The sequence below is a fragment of the Lissotriton vulgaris genome, chromosome 8, assembly GCF_964263255.1.
Source record: "Lissotriton vulgaris chromosome 8, aLisVul1.2, whole genome shotgun sequence".
Classification (NCBI taxonomy): Eukaryota; Metazoa; Chordata; class Amphibia; order Caudata; family Salamandridae; genus Lissotriton; species Lissotriton vulgaris.
Genome location: NC_141696.1, coordinates 1155232783 through 1155253673, shown reverse-complemented (window position 1 = coordinate 1155253673; position 20891 = coordinate 1155232783). Strand labels below are relative to the sequence as shown.

At 45.0% G+C, this 20891-nt stretch overlaps 1 protein-coding gene across 1 annotated transcript in view; it reads right to left on the bottom strand.

Annotated features, from left to right (window-relative positions):
• The window catches only part of NUFIP1 (nuclear FMR1 interacting protein 1), a 210178-nt gene that overhangs the window by 28828 nt on the left and 160459 nt on the right, over positions 1-20891 (bottom strand). Inside the window, exon 8 of the mRNA XM_086935016.1 lies at positions 8767-8895. Coding sequence (XP_086791142.1) covers positions 8767-8895 — 129 coding nt within the window. The remainder of the gene's footprint in view (positions 1-8766; positions 8896-20891) is intronic.

Sequence of the window (20891 nt, the reverse complement as noted above, 5' to 3'; positions counted from 1 at the left end):
TTGATGGCTTCCTTCCGGAGGAGTTCCTGAGCTTCTTCTCGGAGCAGCGTTAGCTCCCTTTCCGAGTGCTATTTTTTCTTTGGTCTTCTGCTTGGCGGTCTCTTTTCCAACTCTATGCAAAATACGAACTGTATGATGTGGAGTATCCACTTGTCTGTGGTTATTTTTCTCCATTCCTGGAGGAAAAATCTTACTCTGCTGCCCACTGGTGTTACATGTTCTTTTGTGTCTTGTCCGTGTAACCCTCTCCCCTTTGCATTTTTGTGCTCTTCCCTCGGAGGGATTGAGTGGGGGGAGCACATCCTTCCGTGCAAAGTCACTTAGAGGGGGGTTGCTCACCGCCTCTCCTTCTCGGGCCTCGCCCATTTCCTCTCCCGCAAAAAGACTGGCCCCTGTTCTGGTAGTGCCAGGTCTGCTTTTGCTGGCCCTGTGGGCCCCGATTGTCACCCTGGTGACCTTGGTGGAACACCTGGTGCGATGTTCCCGTCTGGTTACCACCTCTTCCGTTTGGCCTCCTTGCCGGAGTGCCTCTTCTCCTCCCTCTGAATTGCAGGGCCCCCATGGACCTTGCTGTCTCTTTATCCTTCTTCAGTTGAGTGAGCTTCTCATCAACCGGGGCGCCGAACAGCGATTCTCTGTTGAATGGAGTGTTCAGGATGCTGTTCTGAACCCCCGTCTTGAAGCCTGAGATCTTGAGCCAGGCTTGCCTTCTCTCTGTGATCCCTATAGCCATCAGTCTGCTGGAGGTTTCTGCACCGTCCAAAGCTGTCTTCAAGCACGAGTTTGCGATTTTTTTCGCTCTTCCACGAGGTGTGTGGCTCTCTGCTGGAATTGCTTTGGGAGGTGTTTGAGCAATCGCCCCACCTCGTCCCAATGTTGATATTGGTGCCTGTTCAGGAGTGCATTGGAGTTTGCCATCCGCCAGTGCATGGCAGCGTTTCTTTCGATTTTTCTGCCTGTCAGGTCCATCCTCCTGCTCTCCTTGTCAGGTGATGGCCCAGATGTTGTCGGGACGTTGGCCCTTCTCCTTGCAGTTGCAGCGATAATTGAGTCTGCTGTGACGGACCCTTTGATGTAGGGAGGGTCCTGAGAGGAGAACTTTTACTTCTTCTCCGTCCTTGGCGTGACGGATCTGCAAGTCGCTGGGTCCTTGAACGGTTTCCTTCCCTTGGTCCATGACACTCTTCAGCATGGGCAGGAACTGGTTTCTTGTCTGCGTGGGAAGCAAGGTTTCCAGCAAGAAATCTGCTTTAGGCTTCTCTTCCTCCAATTTAACCCCATAAGCTGCTGCTGCCTTCTTGATGACCTCATTATAAGCCCCAATGTCATCTGGCGGCGAAGGCCTCGAGGGGTATGTCTCCACAGCCTTCTCTGGGTTTTCAGCATCTTTGTCCTGCTAGTCCAGGTCTTGAGCCGTCGAGGATCCAGAGTCGTAGCTCAAAAGCTGATCCTCATATTCCCCCTCTGTATAATAGAGGTCTTTCTCTTCTCCCTGCTCAGAGGGCTCCGGAGTTTTCGGCGGCTCTTCGGCGTCAAACTCCTCGTGCTCCTCTACCTCGGTGACGGCCGTCGCGGGCTTCGAGGGGATCCTGTAGCTTCTCATCTTTTCTTCGAAGTCTTTCTTCCTCTGGAGGATGTTCTCCATCTCTGCCTCAAGCCTTCTTTTCTTCCTCTCCATCTGTGCGGCATGCTGGGCGGTGAGCGTTTCGGCTGCCATCTTCGACAGAGTCGTCGACTTCAAAGTGGTTTTCGGCTCCTTCTCCCTCGAAGTCGAGGTTCTTCTTTCGGGGACCTGCTTCGACGACCTTGGCTTTTCACCGGTCTTCGCCGCCTGGGAGTCCTTTCCGAAGGATCCGCTGGGCTGTTTTTCGGAGGATGCAGCTTCGATCGTCGAGGTTTTCGGTGCCGGTGCTCCCTTTGAGGCTCTAGACTCTGATTTTCGAGAGTCTGCCTCAGGCCTTCAAGGCCCTGTCGAGGGTTTCGGAGTCGTAGACTCTCCTACCATGTCTGATGTTTTCTTATCGGTCTCTGCGACCGTGGAGACATCTGGACCTTTGGCGATGTTGTCCTCGTCGTCGGTGGAGAGGCCCAGTTCGTACAGCGACGGTGCCTGGCCCTTGCCCTGCATCGTGTGGTGAGCTATAATCTGCTTCTCTCGAATTCTGAGTGTCTTCGGTATGAAGACGGAGCAGGCGTTGCAGTCCTTGCTCCCGTGGTCGACTGGCAGACAGAGTTTGCAGACCGGGTGCTGGTCCTTCTGCGCGTACTTGTGGTGGCAGTTACGGCAGAATTTAAAGGGAGTATTGTCCGTTACTGCGCTTAGGGGGCCCGCTGTGCGCATTCCCCGTCGGACGTCGAAGATTTAGAGTTACTTCTCCTCCTTCGTCGTCCCGGCTTTGATGGTATTCTTCTCCTAGTCTTCTCAAGTCCTTTTCTGTAGAAAATTGGCATTATCTTCTTCTTTTCTCCTCCAAAACTTCTGGAGCTTCACGCGACGATCCAGACCCAACGGCGGAAAAAAGAATCTGAAGATGGCGCCCAAGGGTGGGAGTTTCCGCAGGAAGCATGCCGACGTCACGGAAGGTACACCAAATGGTGGGACGACGACGCCCACCTGGGCTACGAAAAAGAAGAAAAAAAAGAAAAAAAGACTACGATTCCGGACCCAACCATCAGATTGCGGAATATGCACAGCATAGTGAATCCAGAAAGATTCACGCTGCAAAACTACTTGTTTGCACAAAGCAAAACAATTCAATTACAATGCAGATTTTGTACAGCATGTTGCAGATAGTATGATAGGACATGTGTGCTTCAATACTCCAATATTCAATATTGGCATGTTACGGTTGTGTTTTTAGCACTCTGTGTGGCCCTTACAACTGAGTGTGGCTGCTAAAAATGTTGGCTACCCTATTCTGCAGAAACCCAAGTGAACGACGCTCCATAATCATGTGTTTTCACAATGTAAGGTGCCAAGTGGATCCGTTTTACTCAGTTTTGCAAACACCACCCAACATGTAAAAGGTACGCGCAAACACACCAGGCTACCATGGCAGAACTAGGAAAAATAAGAAGCAACCAGAGAAAAAAAACATTTATTTCATGTATGTACTAAAGTAAAGTAATCACATGGAATTCCCTTTCTAATATATGATGGGTTACACAGAAAGGGGTTTATTGCAACTGATGGGAAAAAGATGCCTTTTGTTAACATTTTATAAAAGCTGTTCATCTCCTAACTGAAGGCTACATTTTTCTGGAATTGCACATTTGTCTCTGTCCCGGCATCTTACATTACATCACATCCCTGTTTGTGCCAAAGTTGATATGATTTCCAAATATAAGAGCCCATAAACGAATACATCAGAATGGGTCACTAGCTTCTGTGAAAGAGTTTAGTTCAGGGGTTTCCCTAATGATTCTGAATAAGGGGTCATTCACTGAAGGATAACATTTTCTCGATTCACCGAGAGAGAAGCAGGATAGTTGTGAATTGTTATCCTTTCAGTGAGTGCCATAATGTTTTTACCGCTTTTGGCGCAAAAGGCTCATTGATTTGCTTCACGTTTACAACATTTTTAAATTTACAGCGGTACCCTTAGATTTTACTACTTGATCAGAACGCACGCAAGGATAGACAAGGGGCCCATCGGCCCATCTACATGGCCTGATTGTTTATGATCCTTCCTACACCCCTGAAGGTTGCTCACAATCCCACACATCCTAATGAAGACCCGCCCGTTAGGTCTTGAATTGCCACAAGTACAATTCGGGTTGAAACATCGACAACACAACATTACAAGTGTGGATTGTTTTCTTAGTAGACCAAAGGCAGATGTGCTTTGATTAATTGGCCTCCTCTCATCGATGTGGATATATTTGTGAATATGCTAGACCTTCTTTGACAGGCTTACCGCAGTGACATGTCTCTCGCAACTGCTTTCATTTCTGATAACAACTTTCAATTTTATTTTATTTTCTTTTAAGTCACTCGAGTACTCCTATGAGCACTTTCCCTATTTGCACTTAAAGGAGCAACCCAGAAGCATTGATTGTAAGCTAATGCATCTTTTGCATTAATTGTGGTTGAAGTATATACAATATTGAGCATTGTTACTTATCCTTGCTGAGTGCAGACAGTAAGCGCAATATACAAATGAGGCACCGTGCTTGAATATGTTATCGTAACATAAACTGTGTGTGTCAATCGATCTGCGCCACCGGTCTCTGATTTCCTGGTCATTTTTGGGTCATGTTTTCCTCCACGCCGGATCGGACTCCGCTTTCAGCATTTTACTGCAGCTTCACTATCATTGTGAAATCAGTATGCACTAACACCGTTTTTCGCGTGTTCCTAGAATTATTGGTTCTTTGAGCAGTCTCAGGGTTCAGTTAAGGTGCCTTCTATAGACGCGCCTGGTGCTTTAGTGATATAATGAATGCATCCAGTGAAGTTCAGACAGCTTGGCCTTTCATTCTCCCAGTTTCGTTAAATTGAGCACCATTGATATGGTTAACAATGATGATTTATCATAAAGAGCCAAGGCACCCCCTAGGGAATTGTACTTAACACATACCTTATGCTTTGTTGTGGTTAGGTTACAATCGTCCAGTAATATATCCAATGTTATTACCTAATCTGCAAACCTGTGAAAGCAAGTGTTGGACACAAATACGTTTGTAATATTTAGCTTTGGGTTATTTGGAGGGGTGTGTGTGTGTGTGTACAAGTGCAGTTGTATGCAATCACTGGTATCCTTGGCTTGGTTATAAGAAGGTGTTTCACGTACATGTGTAACTCCCTAAATCAGTTTGCTGAACATACTGCACATACTGGGCATACGGAGCAAAGAGAAGGCGCTGACTTCAGCACCTGAGACCTTTTGTTTTCTGTCAGTGGGCTTACAGCCCGCTCACGGCTTACCATTGGCTGTCTTCATTGTCACTCTCTTGCTTTCTTTTTAGTGATGAACAGACAAAAGCGGAGCATGGACACAATACTTGTGTTCTTTCACTGCTCATTTTTTTAGCTGCTACATCTTTGTGTTTAAGTACTCTACCACAGTGTGTCTTTTCAGCTGGCTTCCTCGTGTACTTCTCCCTCCCTCAGTGTTCCTCCCTCCCTTGTCTGTGTTTACCCCACCCTCTTACCCACCTTCGGTCCTTCTGTTGATGTTTGCCCTAAACCACCCTCCTTCTTTTGTCTTTTGCTGTCTGTTATTGCTCGTTTTTCCTCTGCTTGTAGCACTCCACAGGAGCTTTGCTGCTTGTTTATTTAGGTCACTGTTCAGATAAATTTAGCTGACCGATACATTTCATGTTTGTAACTGTTAAAATAAGTACATACAAACAAGTGGTATAGAGAGAGCAGCCTTTGGACCATCAACTGTTTAAAAAATGATTTGAGATTGCTTGGATGGGCTGTCCCTCAAGCCGTGGGCATGCAAATGGCATGTTTAGGTAGGGGCCTTTGGCTGGTGCAGAGCACGAAAGAGTAATTATTGGGTTTGAACACGTAATATAAACAAGCATTTCAAGCACTTTAGATACAAACCAGAAATGTATGCAAAAAAAATAAATAACGGGAGACCTATTGGCTTTACCATTGCTGTAACTATTACTTATGTTTTACAATTTTTAAGAACGTTTTACTTCCGCCGACATGATTCCCCCTCCCACAATTGTGCAAACCCAGCATTCAGTACCAGGTCGGGTGTAAATTTGTCCTTAATTCCTTTTTTCTTAAGTTTAGCTAAATGTCAGATTCACCTTTCATCAAGCTGGTCTTCCTAACTCTTCAGAATTACTTCAGTACAACAGATCAGGCGTTGTACAGAATAAAAAACCAGGTGAATTCTTGAATGGGAAAAGACATGGAGGAAATGTTTATGTAAGAAAACAGAGCTTTTGTAGGTATCCCCCACTTTTTACTCCCATTTTTGAATATTGTTGGTATTTCCTTACTGTGACCTGGACTCTTCAAGCCAGGCCCAGGGCCCGTGCTCTGTGTAAAAGGTATATGGTAATGAGGTGAAATTACAATTGGTACTGACAACCTACCTATAAGTCCCTAATATATGGTAAGGTATGCAAGTTTAGAGGTCCAGTAGGTTTACTAAACCGAAGTGTGCATTGCTGTGGTGCCTGCTGTCATTTTAAAGGCGGTCCTGCTTTGCAGGCTGCTTTTAAAGTAAAACTATGATGCCTGCTGTCATTTAAAGGTAGCCCTGCTTGGCAGGCTGCTTTTAAAGTAAAACTATGGTGCCTGCTGTCATTTTAAAGGCAGCCCTGCTTGGCAGGCTGCTTTTAAAGTAAAACTATGATGCCTGCTGTCATTTAAAGGTAGCCCTGCTTGGCAGGCTGCTTTTAAAGTAAAACTATGATGCCTGCTGTCATTTAAAGGTAGCCCTGCTTGGCAGGCTGCTTTTAAAATAAAACTATGTCCAAATTCTACTTAGGTAATAAAAGTATTTCCAAAATCTTAAACTATCTTATTTTTTACCTAGACGTCAGTCCTCAAGGTCTACTCTAGTTGCCGAATATCTGGAGTATGCCATAGATGGCTGACTGGGCACTGAAGGCTGCTTCCGTTTAGAGGTAGGCTTCAACCGCGGTTTCAGCTCCCAAGTGCTGTCGGTGCCAGCACCGAGACCCCAGAAGTCATCGAGGGAGCTGTCTGCATACCGGTGGGCCGGGTCTTGAGTGTCTGGTTCGCGCCAGGCTTAGAGTCACCTCTGAAGCCTTAGGTCAGTGCCAGCCAAGTCTGGGGTGCAGTGGCGACCCGGAAGGCTGTGTCACCGATTATGGGCTCGACGTCTAACCCCCAGAGGGGCGTGGGTGACTTGGTGGTAAGAATTGGTTCTCATTGATGTCTTCTGACGGTGGCCCGGTGTGGGCTGCAGCTCTGGCACTGAGGGCGATACAACGGCGACAAGCAGAGATTAAAAAAAACTCCATGTTGACCGAACTGCCCACAGAGATTTGGAATGAAGCTGTGGCAGCAGCACAATGCCATTTTCCCCCATCACATTGCTCGCATTCTCGAGCACTGGACCCGGCAGAATAGGCCCAAGAGGGGCAAGGTCCCAAGCGAGGAGTTGACGAACCTGAAGTCACCGATCCTATGAAAGGACCACGACGAAGGAGATTAACTGCAATGCAAAAAAGGATTGTCCAATGCTATCAGGAATGAGAGGCCCATTGTTGCGGAGGTGGATATTGCTTCTGCTAGTAGCCCCTACCAAAGCCTTGAAAGGGGCACTGCTACTGGGGGAACTGGCAGGACTAAGCCCAGAGACTGGACAATGGCCTTACTCTCCCTGAATCTTTCATGGGCTGAGTTCGCCTTTGCGTCGAACAGCCTAGAGGTGCAAAAGGGCATGTCGATATGGGGCTGTTGGACATAAGATGAGAAGTCCGGAGAGCAAATCCAGGCTTAGCCCATAAGCAATATACTGGTACACACTATCCTACCCAAACTTGGTAGTGTCCAGACTGGACCCTATAGAGTATTAGGCTGAATCCTGTCATCCAAAACGGGCCTTTGTAAGGTGGAATGGATCTACTCTTGGACAGGTTGCAAGATGTCCTCAACTCCAGCCCATAACGCATGCAAATACCTGCCCAGGTAGCATGTTCTATTGACATAGCGAAGGGCATGGCTTGTGGAGGAGAATATTTCATTCACTAATATATCTATCCATTTGGATTCCCCATCAGCTGGAGTAGTACCGAAAAACTGGGGTTTAGGCAACTGGTAAATGCCTGCACAACTATGCTTTCTGGAGTAGGGTACTCCAGGAGCCAGCCTGTGCCGCCTCGACACTTGTATATTGACTTTGGGGGCAACTTTGTGGTTCAGCCCAAGTGCCTATCAGGACACCAGTCAACTTTATTAAAGGAGAGCGGAGGTTCCTCGTTGGATTTTGCTCGGTTGAGGATCACTGTAAGCGTATTAGATTTCACCTCTTGAATAGCTAGTGTTCGGTCAGCTGCTCTCCAAATTATTGTTTCAAAGGAGGCGGACTCCTCAATAACCGTTGTGAGATGAAGAAAAGGAAGGTCAATTTCTTACGAGGTATTCAGGCCACTGGCATCCTTGAGGTCGTCCAACAATTTGCTATCATTATGTTGGTCATCATTGTTTCCAATATCATACTATGATGCATAGTCTGGCTCACAGTGGGCATAATGCCTAGGTCTGGTTGGAGTACGTGTCTCAGAGTTTGATGAAACTATCAGCTCCATTTCTGTGACTTCTGTGTCAGTATCTACATTATCAGTCAAGGCGCTGAAGCTGGAATGGAACATAGAGCTGATTTGGGGGTGGGGCCAGAGCCGGAGGGGACGGGTCAAAGCAGGGAAGGGGTCGGTTTCTGAGCTAGGTTGAGGGGCATAATTGACTAAAGGATGGATCCGCAATTGGTTATTCAGTATTCTAGGTCTGTCAGTCATAACCCTTGGAATCTTCCCTGGGACTGAGGTAACTGATTCACATACCTGATTACCAAAGCTGCTGAATTGATATCCCTGGCAATAAATATTTTAGCATGTGTACCTGCCTGCCTCCAGAGACCTGTACCTCTGTCCATTCCTAAGCAACAATTGGTTAACTACTAGAAAGCAAAGTAAGTGAAAAATACGGTTTGCTCTTTGGTCGTAAGGCAATCGGTTATTTTGGACTCTTCATCTCTGTGTTACTTGGCTACGATTAACTGAATTTACTAATAAAATATTTGAAACCGCAGAGAATTCAGGACTCACCCTCCGGTTCGCTCTCAGATGTACTGCCGTAACTGGCCACCAGACACGCCAAGCCTGAAGTCACCTGTTTTGGTATGACAATGAGCCCTACATTCCCACTGACCTTCTGCTTTTCTTCCTTATCAGAGTCTGTTAAGAGAAGAAAAATTGTTACTGTACCCGTATTTGCCGTTAATGGCCAATATTTCACAAATACAATCTCATAACAAACCACATGAGAACATAATACAGAGCTTTATCAAATAATAAAATCAAACCTGTGTGTGTGGGTTGGAAACATTAAGTACAGACAGCAGACACCCTCCCACTCTCTCCAACCCCAAAAGCAAACAGTCTTCTGAACATTGGCCTCATTTCCTTGTACTTACACCATCATAGCCAACAATCTGGCATATTACCACTGCCACCGGCCCGCCTCTAGACACAGTGGGAAGGAACAAAGGAGAGGAGTGTGGGCAGAGGTGGTCTGGGTCCCAAACAGGCCCCTGCCGCAGTGACCCATTTTGAGAGCGGCATGCCCTAAAACTACATGAACGCTCTAATCAAAATGCAGTGAAATTTGAAGTTTTAGATGATACACAGAACTAATGATAAATAGATTGGTTGCTGTAACAATAAGAAAAAAGCAAGATAATATTTTAATCCTGGATTTGAGGAAAGGACGCCATGTTTAATTTCAGAAGCTGAATATCTCAAGAATACTACAGAGGATGTGCAATCCATAGGGTTACATTATACTGGAAAGATCACACTCGTGAAGTCGTTAGGACAGAGAAATACATTGTTTGTTCAAATACAATAAAGCAGAAAACAAAATGTTTCGCATTTTCTTCAACACTAGATACATTTATCACAATCCTATGGGTAGGTATGTTTATTACGATCATACAGGTGCCAGAACTGTCTCAGAAAAATGTCAATCAATTGAAACAATAACTCAAGAGTAACATATTTATGGGTGATGCTGTGGTTTCTGTACTGGGTTGTTTTACATAAGGTTTTTGTTAACTTTTAATATTTACAAGTTTACATTGACCGAAGGTAAGAAACGTGTCAACCAAAAGCATAAATGAAAACCTCTTAACATTTTGCATTTGAGATCTTGTCTTCTTCTCCACAGTGTGGGGGGTTACTTAACACAACCGTTTACCCCACTAAATGCACTGTCTCAAATGGGTTGTGCACTCTATGTATGTACAATAACGGTCTGCGTTTTCTACATACCACAGGGATATAAGATGATACCGTAAAATTTCAAGTCCCTCTAATGGAACCATCACGCCCATAAATTGTACGGTATCTAAAAAATGTGGCATATAAGATGGCGAGGTGTCCCTCTCCAGAAACCAGGGTGCATACATTCACACAGGGTAGTTGCACTCAGCATTACTAGTACTGACTCTTACAGGCCTAGTGGCTCACTTTCACTAGAGTGGCATCAATTGTCCTTCTGCTCCCACATTGGCAGGGGCATTCTTCCTCAAGTGTTATTGATATTACCACCTAGACTCCTTTGACCAGTAAATGGTAAACTGTGACACACAACGGGTCATTCAAGCAGCTGCAGGAGTATTTTCACTTGCGACCCTCTCGTGGCACGCATACGTGTAGGGCTCATGTCAAAGACCCCACATTAGGAAAACTAAAGTGTGTGGCTACGGCTGTGCGCCAAAGTCTGTGTGGCAAGGAAATGTTAAGTATGTGCATTCCTCCTGGGGCCCATCAACTCGCCCATGTGGTTGGTAGCCATTAGTGGAGCCTCGTTCAATGTCGGCCAGTTTCTTTCCACCAAGAGCTGAGAGTCCAAATTCCCTTCATATTCCACGTCTGCATTCTTGGTGAAGATGGATTCAATATTATGAATAGCCTGGGAGAATCAGCATACCAGCGGCTCGACTAGGCCTTGGGCCTGTCTGCCAAAGTCTTGTCCTCATAGAACGGAGTTATTGCTGTTAGGCTGGGGCCTATCAGAGCTAAGCCTTCATTCAGGATGATATCAGGTCCATTTCACTCACGTTGGTCATGGCAGGGCAGAGTCCCAGCAAAGCTGCCCTTTGGGCAGCACACAGGAGCACAGCACTGCAATCTTCTGAGGTCAGATCACATACATTAGCTCTTGCATTGCATTTCCTTGCTGGAGGACATACATTTTTGGGTGGTCTCCCGGGCCACTAAAACATCGTTTGCAGGGTCTGCAGTAAACAGGGTACCTAATTCAGTATTAAAACAGCAACAGGTACATATAGACGTGGGCAATGTAGCCTTACAAAATACATACCATTTATCAATATGTTGTGAATAGCCAAACCGTAGCTTTAATGACCGGACTTTTCAATGAAAATTAGTACTTCAAAGGGATCAGTAAATTGGGAGAGGTTTTGGTTGGAACTGATCAAATATCATTTGAGACACTGAGGAGGACCAACTCTGGAACATCCTCGCAGCACACACTTCCCAGGTGGCATTGATATGGAAAAATACCCCCAGTTAGAGGATAGGATCCTCTCAGAGTCCTTGCAAATAAATATATGTCAGGCAATATCAGGGATATATATCATCCACTGGCGACATCTCGGGTTGCATTCTAATCCATTTTTCACCCACTATGCCACTTCCGAGCGAGACCAGCGATATGCAAGTCACTCTTAGCCCAGCTCCAATTGCAACAGTAATGCTTGAACTGCGAGGTCAGATTTCATCAACTGGAACACAAGCAATCCCTGACTAGTTTTGGGCTAATTATGCTTTATCAATAAAGTTCAGCACGAGTCCTGCGGCACAGTGAGCATGGGATCCACCATGGGGCCCTCTCACTCTTAGGATGTCGTATTGGGGAACATGGGTAAGCAGACTTAAAAACAGGCAACTGGTCCTTGTGTTCTCCTTCTGCAGATTTCTCACAGATCCCCAAAACTAAAAAACCTCCTCTGTTTATATTTCTTGCAGGCAAGCACTCAAACATTTCTATAATCCATGTCTCTTGTTACTTTCCATCGTGTTTTTTGGAAAAAAAAGCTGAACACGTGTTTACTCCAAGTTGTCACCAGCCATTTCCTTCAGGGGGCAGGGGGCACTCCACATGAGTATTTCATCATTTTGCGACTGTTCTAGGTGTTTCCCCAATTTTACCCACACAAGTTGTGTTAACTTTTTATAGTGATTTGAAGCTTTGTTGGAAACTACCAGTGCTGGTCTTCTGCTTCCACAAATCAATTTTTAATTTGGATAAATGTCTTTCTGGAGTCCATGGCGTCCATGATCAGACGTACATTATTGTTCTGGAAGACAATCCAGATATGGCATCTCCTTTTTCTTGGGCATTGGGAGTACCAGGTGTCCAGTCATTCTTTATGTCAAACTTAGCTGTAATGTTTTCCTTTAATGTCCTATCAACTTCTAAGCCAACACAGCCAGCAGTGATTTCAGGAAGCACGATATTTTTGTGAAATGTTTGACACCTAAACATCTCTAAGTAATTGAAACACCCCAAACAATAATGGCAGCTAGTTTCTCGACTTTTTTTTCCAATTAGGATTAGGCCCAAGAATGTCGTTTTCACACCTTCTGTAGGTTGTCCTTTACTTGACTTTCAATTAGCTTATTGATTAAAGGTGTTGCTGTGCACTGGTATGTATTTATTGATATTTTTTACAGGCATGTATATCTCAGTATATCTCATTATTTAAGTCCCTGATCTATCTTTGAAATAGTTCTATGAAACTTTATATTAATGGTCTTAAGAAAATGAGTGCTGCTATTCTTACTGGATTTTTTAAGACATTGGCCCAACACCTTGTACCAACTGTGTGTGTGTGTGTGTGCAAGGCTTGTCTTAGTCCATGCCGACTCTCTCACAGCAAGATCCTTATCACCCCTTTTCCGTCTGTAGACTATATCATGTGCCCTATATCATTTCCGTCTGTAGACTATATCATGTGACTATATCATCTCTTTCAAAGCTCAGCCTAGTACTTGCAACGTACCCACCTCCATATCATAACAAATTAGGGCATCAGCAGCCCTACTGAGTGACCAAGAATGGATTCCTGCTCTTCTGCTTCCTGTTCACCCAATTTAGTCTCACTCCCCAGCTAATGGATCAGTATCAGCAAACTACTCTCTGGTCACTACCTCATTATTCCTTAAGGTCTCTCCACCACCAATCACAACTTGTATCACGCCTCAGGACTGGTCAACCAATCAATCAAACCAGATTTGTACAGCGTAGCTAATCACCGGTGAAGGTATCCAGGCGCCAAGAGTACTGCTGCAGGAAGGCTCAGCTGGACAGTTAGGTCTTGAGTCCTCTTCTGAATGCCAGCAGAGAGGATCAGGTCCAGAGGTGAAGTTGCAGTTCGTTTCAGGATTTAGCAGCAAGGTAGTAGAAAAAGCATTTAATACTGTTGGTGCTGCGGATGCGGGTATGTGGAGGAGGCAGAGGGAGGCAGAGAGCAGGTGTCTGGAGGGAAGGTGGAAGTTCAGGCAGTGGTTGATGCATGCTGGCCCCTGGTTGTGGAGGGATTTGAAGGTGTTTGTCAACATCTTAAACTGGCATCTCTTCTAAATGGGGAGCCACTGGAGCTCTTAAGTGGGACTCTGAAGTGGGTCTGCTTCGGGAGGTCTAGGATGAGTCTGTCCGCTGAGCTCTGTATAGTTTGCAGTCGCTTGAGGAGGTGTGAGGTAATTTCTACGTAGAGTGTGCTGTTGTAGTCCAAACGGCTGGTAACAGGGGCTTATGTGATGCTCCGTCTGGTGTCGGTGGGGAGCCACTTGAAGAGCTTGCGGAAGCATGTGAAGAGTGAGGAATCAGGCGGAAGATACTGCGTTGAACTGTATTTTCATGGTAGGCTTACTTTCCAGGATGCCAAGGTTGCAGGTGTGATTGGTCGGAGTGGGTGAGGATCCTAGTTCGGGGGCTCCACCATGCGTCATTCGACAGGGAGGTGTTGTTCCAAAAGATCAGCACCTCTGTCTTGACTCTGGTGAGTTCTAGACAGTTTCTCATTCCAATCGCAATGCTCTTCATGCATCGACAAAAAGGGTAGCGGAGAGGTCTTCTGATAATGAATGGATGAGCTGGGTATCGTAGTAGAATATGATGTTCAGTCCTTGTGATCTGACGATGTTGGCCAAGGGAGTCATGTAGGTGCTGAACAGGGTGGGGCTGAGGGAAGAACCCTGAAGGATGCCGCAGATGGTGTTCTTGGGTTCCAAAGTGAAGGGAGGAAGGCAAGTTATCTGGGTTCTTCGGGAGAAGGAGGTAATTCATTTGAGGGGTCTCCTTGGATTCCAATGTGGTGAAGCCTCTTGATCTAGGTATGGTGTGACACACCCACAGGTTCAGCAGCTCTGCAGGGAGGTTGGAGTTGGCCCAATTCGCCACTGCCACAAATGTGCCTGCCAATTTGCTTTCATACATGTGCAAGTGAGAGAGAGATAGTGGCGACTGTACTGTCATTTTTATGGCCACTAAACCGGTCACAATCTCAGTGTATCAGCGCCTCACCTAATTACGTTTATTTTCAAACCTCAATGCTTATTTTCAACAGTAGGCTAGATATGCGTGTCTTGTAGTAAGGTGCCCTTTCTGAAGCATTTTAAATCACGCCTCCTTTGCAGTGTAAATTGTATGCTAATTTTAAGCTTCATAAGAAAAAGCTTATACAATAAACAAAAAAAATTAACCATTCAACACAACAAAATGGATCATGTAACATCGCAGGATTAATTAGATGACCACCAAAGGAGGTAAGAACACAATTCAATGAGCCTGTCTTCTCTACATAATCACTCTGAGAACCTTGATGCTTTACTGCAAAAACACACTCAGCAGAGAGTGATCTATTCTAAAGTCTCAGCAAAGTTAGGTAATGTGACTTTTTTTTAAAGGTCAGAGGAAAAAACACCGGCTCAAAAATATCTCCATGCTTTGTTAAATGCATGTTTTATTCAAGAAGCTAATGTATGCTTGATTTCACCTAAAAGAATAGCGCCTTTTGAGGCAGTAATAAATATTACCTTAAAAATGGTAAGTGGAATGCGAGAGATTGACTCAATAAAAGGCAGATGTTTACTTCCACAACCCTGCTCCAAGTTAGGAAAGAAATGAAGATGCACTTCTTTAAAGAACACTACACCATGATGCAGTAACAGTCCAGCTTTGCTTCAAGAAATCAGCTACTCTTCCTATCACATACTGACTGTGTTTTTGTCCTGGACCCTTTACCGTATGCCACTCAATTTCAACTATGTTTGCTCCCTATAAAAAAGGCATGCATACATTCATACATGCATATAGAAGGGGTGGAGTGAGAGGACCAGGATCATCGTCCTGCAAAACCGGTCTAACGCTGCTTTCGGGATGCACTTTCAACTATTGCAAGCATCAAGCCAGCAAGTCTAGCTTTTGTAATCTACTGTCTTTGCCAATGCTGTTTAGCTGGCAGTGTGGGGATTGGTTGCTTGAAAGCACATGATGGAGAGAGCAACACAAAGCATGGGGCAGTCCTTGGAGGTAAACAGATAATCGAGAGCAACATGGATCACAGTGGGTAGGGGGAGTTGTAGGGTGGGAAGAACAGCGGAAAGAGCACAGCACAGCATGAGGAAAACATGCGAGAGCAACACAGAGCGTGGGGGTATTGTCAGGAGGAGAAACAAACAAGAGAAAGAGAAGTATAGAGCACAGGGGTGGGTGGAATCTGCAGGGTGGAGAAACAAGCGGGGGAACACAACACGGAACCTAGTATTTTCTAGGGATGGGAGGCTTGTGGGTGGTGGTGGGAGTTGGGAAGAAGCTTATGAGGGAGGGAAGAACTTTGAGAACAGGGGGGCCCCTCCGGGAAATGAGGGGACAAAGGACACTAAGAAGATAGCACCATGAAGCAGGAGAAGCAGACAAAAGAAAGAGCAACTCTGAATACAGGGGTGGTATGGTTTATGAGGGGAGACGTACATAATAGAGAGAACACAGAGCTGTGAGTGTTTTTAACACAAGGTCAAAGGCAATAAAGATGAGGGGAACTAAACAAGAGATAGCACTGCAGCATAGAAGTTTGTCGCGGAAGCGTACACAAAGGAGAGCAACAAGGGGTGTGGGAGGTGTTTGCAGGGAAAACGCACAAAAGGGAGAGAGCAACACAGATCCTAAGGTGGGGGAATCACACGAGGGAGAGAGCAACATGGAGAGCAGAAGCAAGGGGTATGGCAAGGGAAAAAAACATGGGTAACAGACCTGGAAAACACATGCACTCTCATGGAGTGTTTAAAAAAACAAGAAAAAAAATGAGTTTTTTGAAAGTGAGTAGTAGAACAAAACAAGTCAGCCAAGGAAAAGGGTGGTATAAAGGTCATGCTCTAGAGAAGGGGCAAACACGAGATGTATATGATGGGACAAGAAACGCCACTGAATAAGCAGCAAGCTAAGCAATACGGGTGACAATAAAGCCAACCAGGGTGAGCAATGGGCAGGCTCTAGGCTCACTCTTCACAATAGGCCTTTCACAACCAGCCAGTTTACACTGTTTGATAGGCGAAACCAAAAATAATTCTTTGTGAAATGAAACCCCAAAGTCTGCCACATGTTACGCTCACTGCCCATAGGGTACATGATGTAAGGAAATAAAGAAGCCATTCTACAGTCTTCTTTTTTAAATACAAGTACGAGCAGTAGGAAGGGATTACCTGCACAAATCAACGGTAAAAAAAAATCCTTCATAAGGTTTCCAAACTTGTGCTTTTGAAACCACCCTTCTAAATATGGAGGGTGTCAGGAACCACTTGTTGCATCATAAAATATCAGACAGGGGGCGGGCTAGATGAAATCGGTCCAAAAAGAGATCAGAATGATGCTGCCTTATGTTAAATTATGTAAAGGCTGAAACAGAGGTGACAAGTTTCCAGTTTGCTTAATCGCAACATTTTCAGGTTTTCAGTGTGCATGTGTGCGACAGTTCACTGCGTTTTGTGCCATTGACATTTTTTTCACAATAGAAATAAGGCAGGTCTGTTCATTTAATGAGATAAAAATCTCAAATTATATCAGTCAAACAAAATACTAAATTATTAGCCTGATGAGTCATGGGCGGGCGCACAAAAACACTTTTGGACTAATTAACATAAAGGTCTGCTTAGCTAACCACATTCATTAAAGAGATTCGAGATTAACCCACATAGTCCGTTTTGTTATTAAATAAATGCTCAGGATGAGGCCATCCATTTTTTGTTAAGATGGGTTTCTCTGAAAACCTATTATAAATAGTCCGCCTTTTCCGGATCGCAAAGGATGGAAGGTGGAGTGGGCCCTCTCGACATTATGTGACCCGCAAAGTTACAAAAAGTTCAGCAACAGGAGCTCAAACTATTGCGCTGCCTTATTCTAAACAGATGTGTGTGTGTGCGTGTGTCTTGTAAAGCGCACTGCTACCCGGAGGCGTCCTGGTGCTATAGACCGCTGAGGAACCTGTCCTGGCTTTCCCTGTGAGATGTTCCCTCCTGGGTATCTCCAAGGTGAAGCCAGGCATCCCCGGAGTTTGTGGGGGGCCGTTGTGGAGATGAGGCAAGCTAATGCCTAGAGTTGCTGAGTGTGATCCCTGGTTAGAGTAGGCACCGAGGCGAGAATTATCAAGTCCGCTGAGCCTGGTTCACGACCCTGCCGCGTCGGGGATTGAACCCTGGTCCCGGGCCGTCCTCTGCTTCCGGGTCTGCCGCCTCTAACCAGTGAGATGTCATGACATTAAGTTTCTTATACCATCACCACCTCATATTACACTAAATTCTCCATCATTCATCTAAATCTGCCTCGATCAAATATTAAGAATATGCTCATTAGGAAATCAAATGAAGGCCAAAAGGGCAGCAATATAATATTTAACAGCGACTACTGATCCACCACCTCCAGCGGCAGATAAAAGTAGCTCAGGTGTCCCTACACAATCTCCAGCCATGAAGATGGAGGCTATGGAGGAAGGGGTGAAGAACCTGCCCCTCCGATTGGAAGAGGGGATCTGCTTTGAGAAACAGTCAGAGTAAAGGACACAGGGAGAGTGGCAGGAGGTCTGCAAACCACATTCATTTCGGCCAGTTCGGGGCGATCAGAATGACTAAGGTCCAGTCAAGGCACTGCTTCCTTAAAACCGGAGGAGTTAAGGGTATAGGGAAATGCATAGTAAGGCTGAAAAGTCCACATCAACCGAAATGGATCCAACAAGGTTCCCTGCAATGGAAACTGGACATCCTAGGGCTGTGGGCAGGGCGCATTCTTGTGAGTGGTGAAGAGGTCCACCTGAGAGGTAACCCACAGGGCAAACAAAGATTTTCAGAATCACCTCTGAGTGGACCCGCCACTCGTGGTCAGAAAGATGGTACAGACTTGTGACGATTCTCAAAGATTCTTGGCAGGGAAAATGAGATCCCACTTGTTGACATACCACATTGCGGGTGAGTGGTCTGTCAAGATCTGGACAGACTGGACATAAAGGGGGAGCAGGAAGAACCTCTGGACCAAATTGCCCACAGCTTAAGTAGGTTGATGTACTGAGGTAGCTCTCCTGGACATTACAGGCCTATACTCTTTAGTTCCTCTAGATGCCTAGCAAAACCCCAGGTAGATGTGTCCATCACTATCGTGGCAACTGTTCGTGGACTGCAAAAAAGGCATTCCTTGCATCAAGTTCTCCCCTACCCACAACCAGAGCAAGAGTCTTGCAGTGTTCTGGGGGATTCCAATAGTGTTCAACCGATCACCCCTATGATAGGACCACTGCAGACACCAATAAAAAGTCATCATGTGTTAACATGAGTTCGTGACCAGTAGAATGCAGGAAGCAAGCAGACCTACCAGGTGTAGAACTGTCCGATAATTAACACAAGCTTCCTCCCGAAATATCAGAATTGTATCTTGAATGTCTCTAGAGGAAGGAAGTCTTTTGAAGATGCTATATTAAATACTGCCCCTGTGGACAGGAGCTACTGAGAGGGCTCTAAGTGGGACTAAGGCAGGTTGATGGAAAGTACCAGGTTGAATAGCAAAGATGCTCTGGTCTTCAAGAGATCTGACACTAGTTGTGGCCAATCTGCCAGGAGCAGAAAAGCATCAAGGCACGGGAACACTAAGATCCCTTGCCTACACAGAGGTGCTGCAACCACTGCCATCACCTTTGTGAAGACAGGGGTTGCCACTGTTCGAATTAACAGGCAGACTGCAAACAGGCATTGGGTACCTTCTCTGAAAAGTACTCTTTTAAGTGGTTCTCCATTTTTCACAAGGCTTGGGTGTACCTAGCACGTAGGCATGCGTCTATTCATGGACCGAAGGACTAAATTGTCATTAGAGAAAACTATCTTACTTACAGCCTCCAGCTTTTTGCACTCCCTTTCAAGGGGATTCTGCTTGGGGCATGATGAGGCCTGCACCAAAAAGTGGTGAGGGATGGGAAGACAGAAAAGCGGGATACCCCGGAGACGATCTGTAGTGGCAAGTAATGAGCCTGTTCACTGCCGGGGCATAAGAGGTTATGTCACAAGCTGCCTTGATGCAATCAAAAACATTAATTTTGATGTTGACGCAGCACTACATTATCGTTTACTGTCTGTATAACAGATGATTGGTGTGCTTTAGCAGTATCGGTTTAACTTATATTAACCACTGTGCTGTTAACCTTCATACCCCTAGAATGCTAAAGCAATATTTTGACATTTGATGTAATTCTCGCTTAAGCTTCATAACGACCCCCCGCACCACTCCCCACCCCACCCCCTCCAAGGGTCCTGAGAAATGAGCAATAAAGCATTTTTTTATACAATGAAAAAGTGCTCTTAAAAGTGTGCTTTTCAAAAAATGGCACCAACAAAATGTTTGCAGTGCTAAGATCACTCTCTTAGCTTTAAGAAACAGATGCACAGGGAAAATCATTTTTACACCATTGTTTTTTGCAGTTTTCGATGTGTTGGCCTACATTTCGTAATTTGGAAGTTTCTACAAATCCGCAAAAAATCAGAGGAAAGGGTGAAAAAATCATAGCTGAACCCAGAGAGCTATACATTTTTGAAAAGTAGACAACATTTTAAATTCAGCAAAGGGCGTTTGTGTAGATCGCTCCAGTTTTTACTCAAGAAATTGACTGTTAAAATAAGAAAATAGTGGAGGCAAGTCAGTAAAAATGTAATTGGCCACTAGATTTGCACATATTACTTTGCACACTAAAGGCAGATCTACAAAGCCATTTACTGTTTTGCACACAAAAAAGCCTTTCGGTTACGGAGATTTACAGTTTATAGATTTACCAAAAACTCACAATACCCACAGACAATAACCAAGTCAGGGCTTATGATGAATTTTCATTCTGTACTGACGATGCATCACTTGATAATGAATATCTATCAATTAAAAGTGGCATGAAGGACAGCTATACATTTTTTAAATGTACACACAAAACTCAGTTTAGGGATATGGTCCCTTGAATCTCTCCGAATTTTTCTTTACCATAACACCAGCTGATTCGGAGGGCACTTAAAATGTGTGTTATTGTGGATACTCTCTAACAACAGTAAGTCTGAAACTTAGACATATTCCTCAGATAACAAAATATTTCCAGTTACAGGAATTATCCAATTATCCTCCATTGCCACACTTCTCCAGACCAAAATAGTACCCGACATGTACGGGCAGGTCTCTTGTTTGGGACAGGGAAGGCCCCAAAATACAATGTGGAAAAAAATCAGGAATCTGAAAGGGACCTCAAAAAAATCCTACAATCCAGCAATCCCACGCTTGTGTGGGTGAGTCTCTTACATGCAACAGGCCCCAAAATGCCACAAAAGAAACAAAGATTTTTTTGCTTGAAGTTTCAATTATTCTGGGGACGTGAGTAGTTGGGCTCAGGGTCGTCCAGAAATCAGGGAAACCTATCCACCCTAGACATTTCGGAGACCTAGAGACAAGGGAAGACCCATAATATTTTGCAAATGTCAACTTTAGGGTAATTACAAACACATTTTCCTCTTATTTCTGTGAGAAAAAGTTACAGACTCTGCTGGGATTGACAAAAGTTCTTCCACCGAGCATTTCACACTCCTCCCTATAAAAATGGAACTCCACATATGTGGCTGAGCTTATTCTTTGGAAG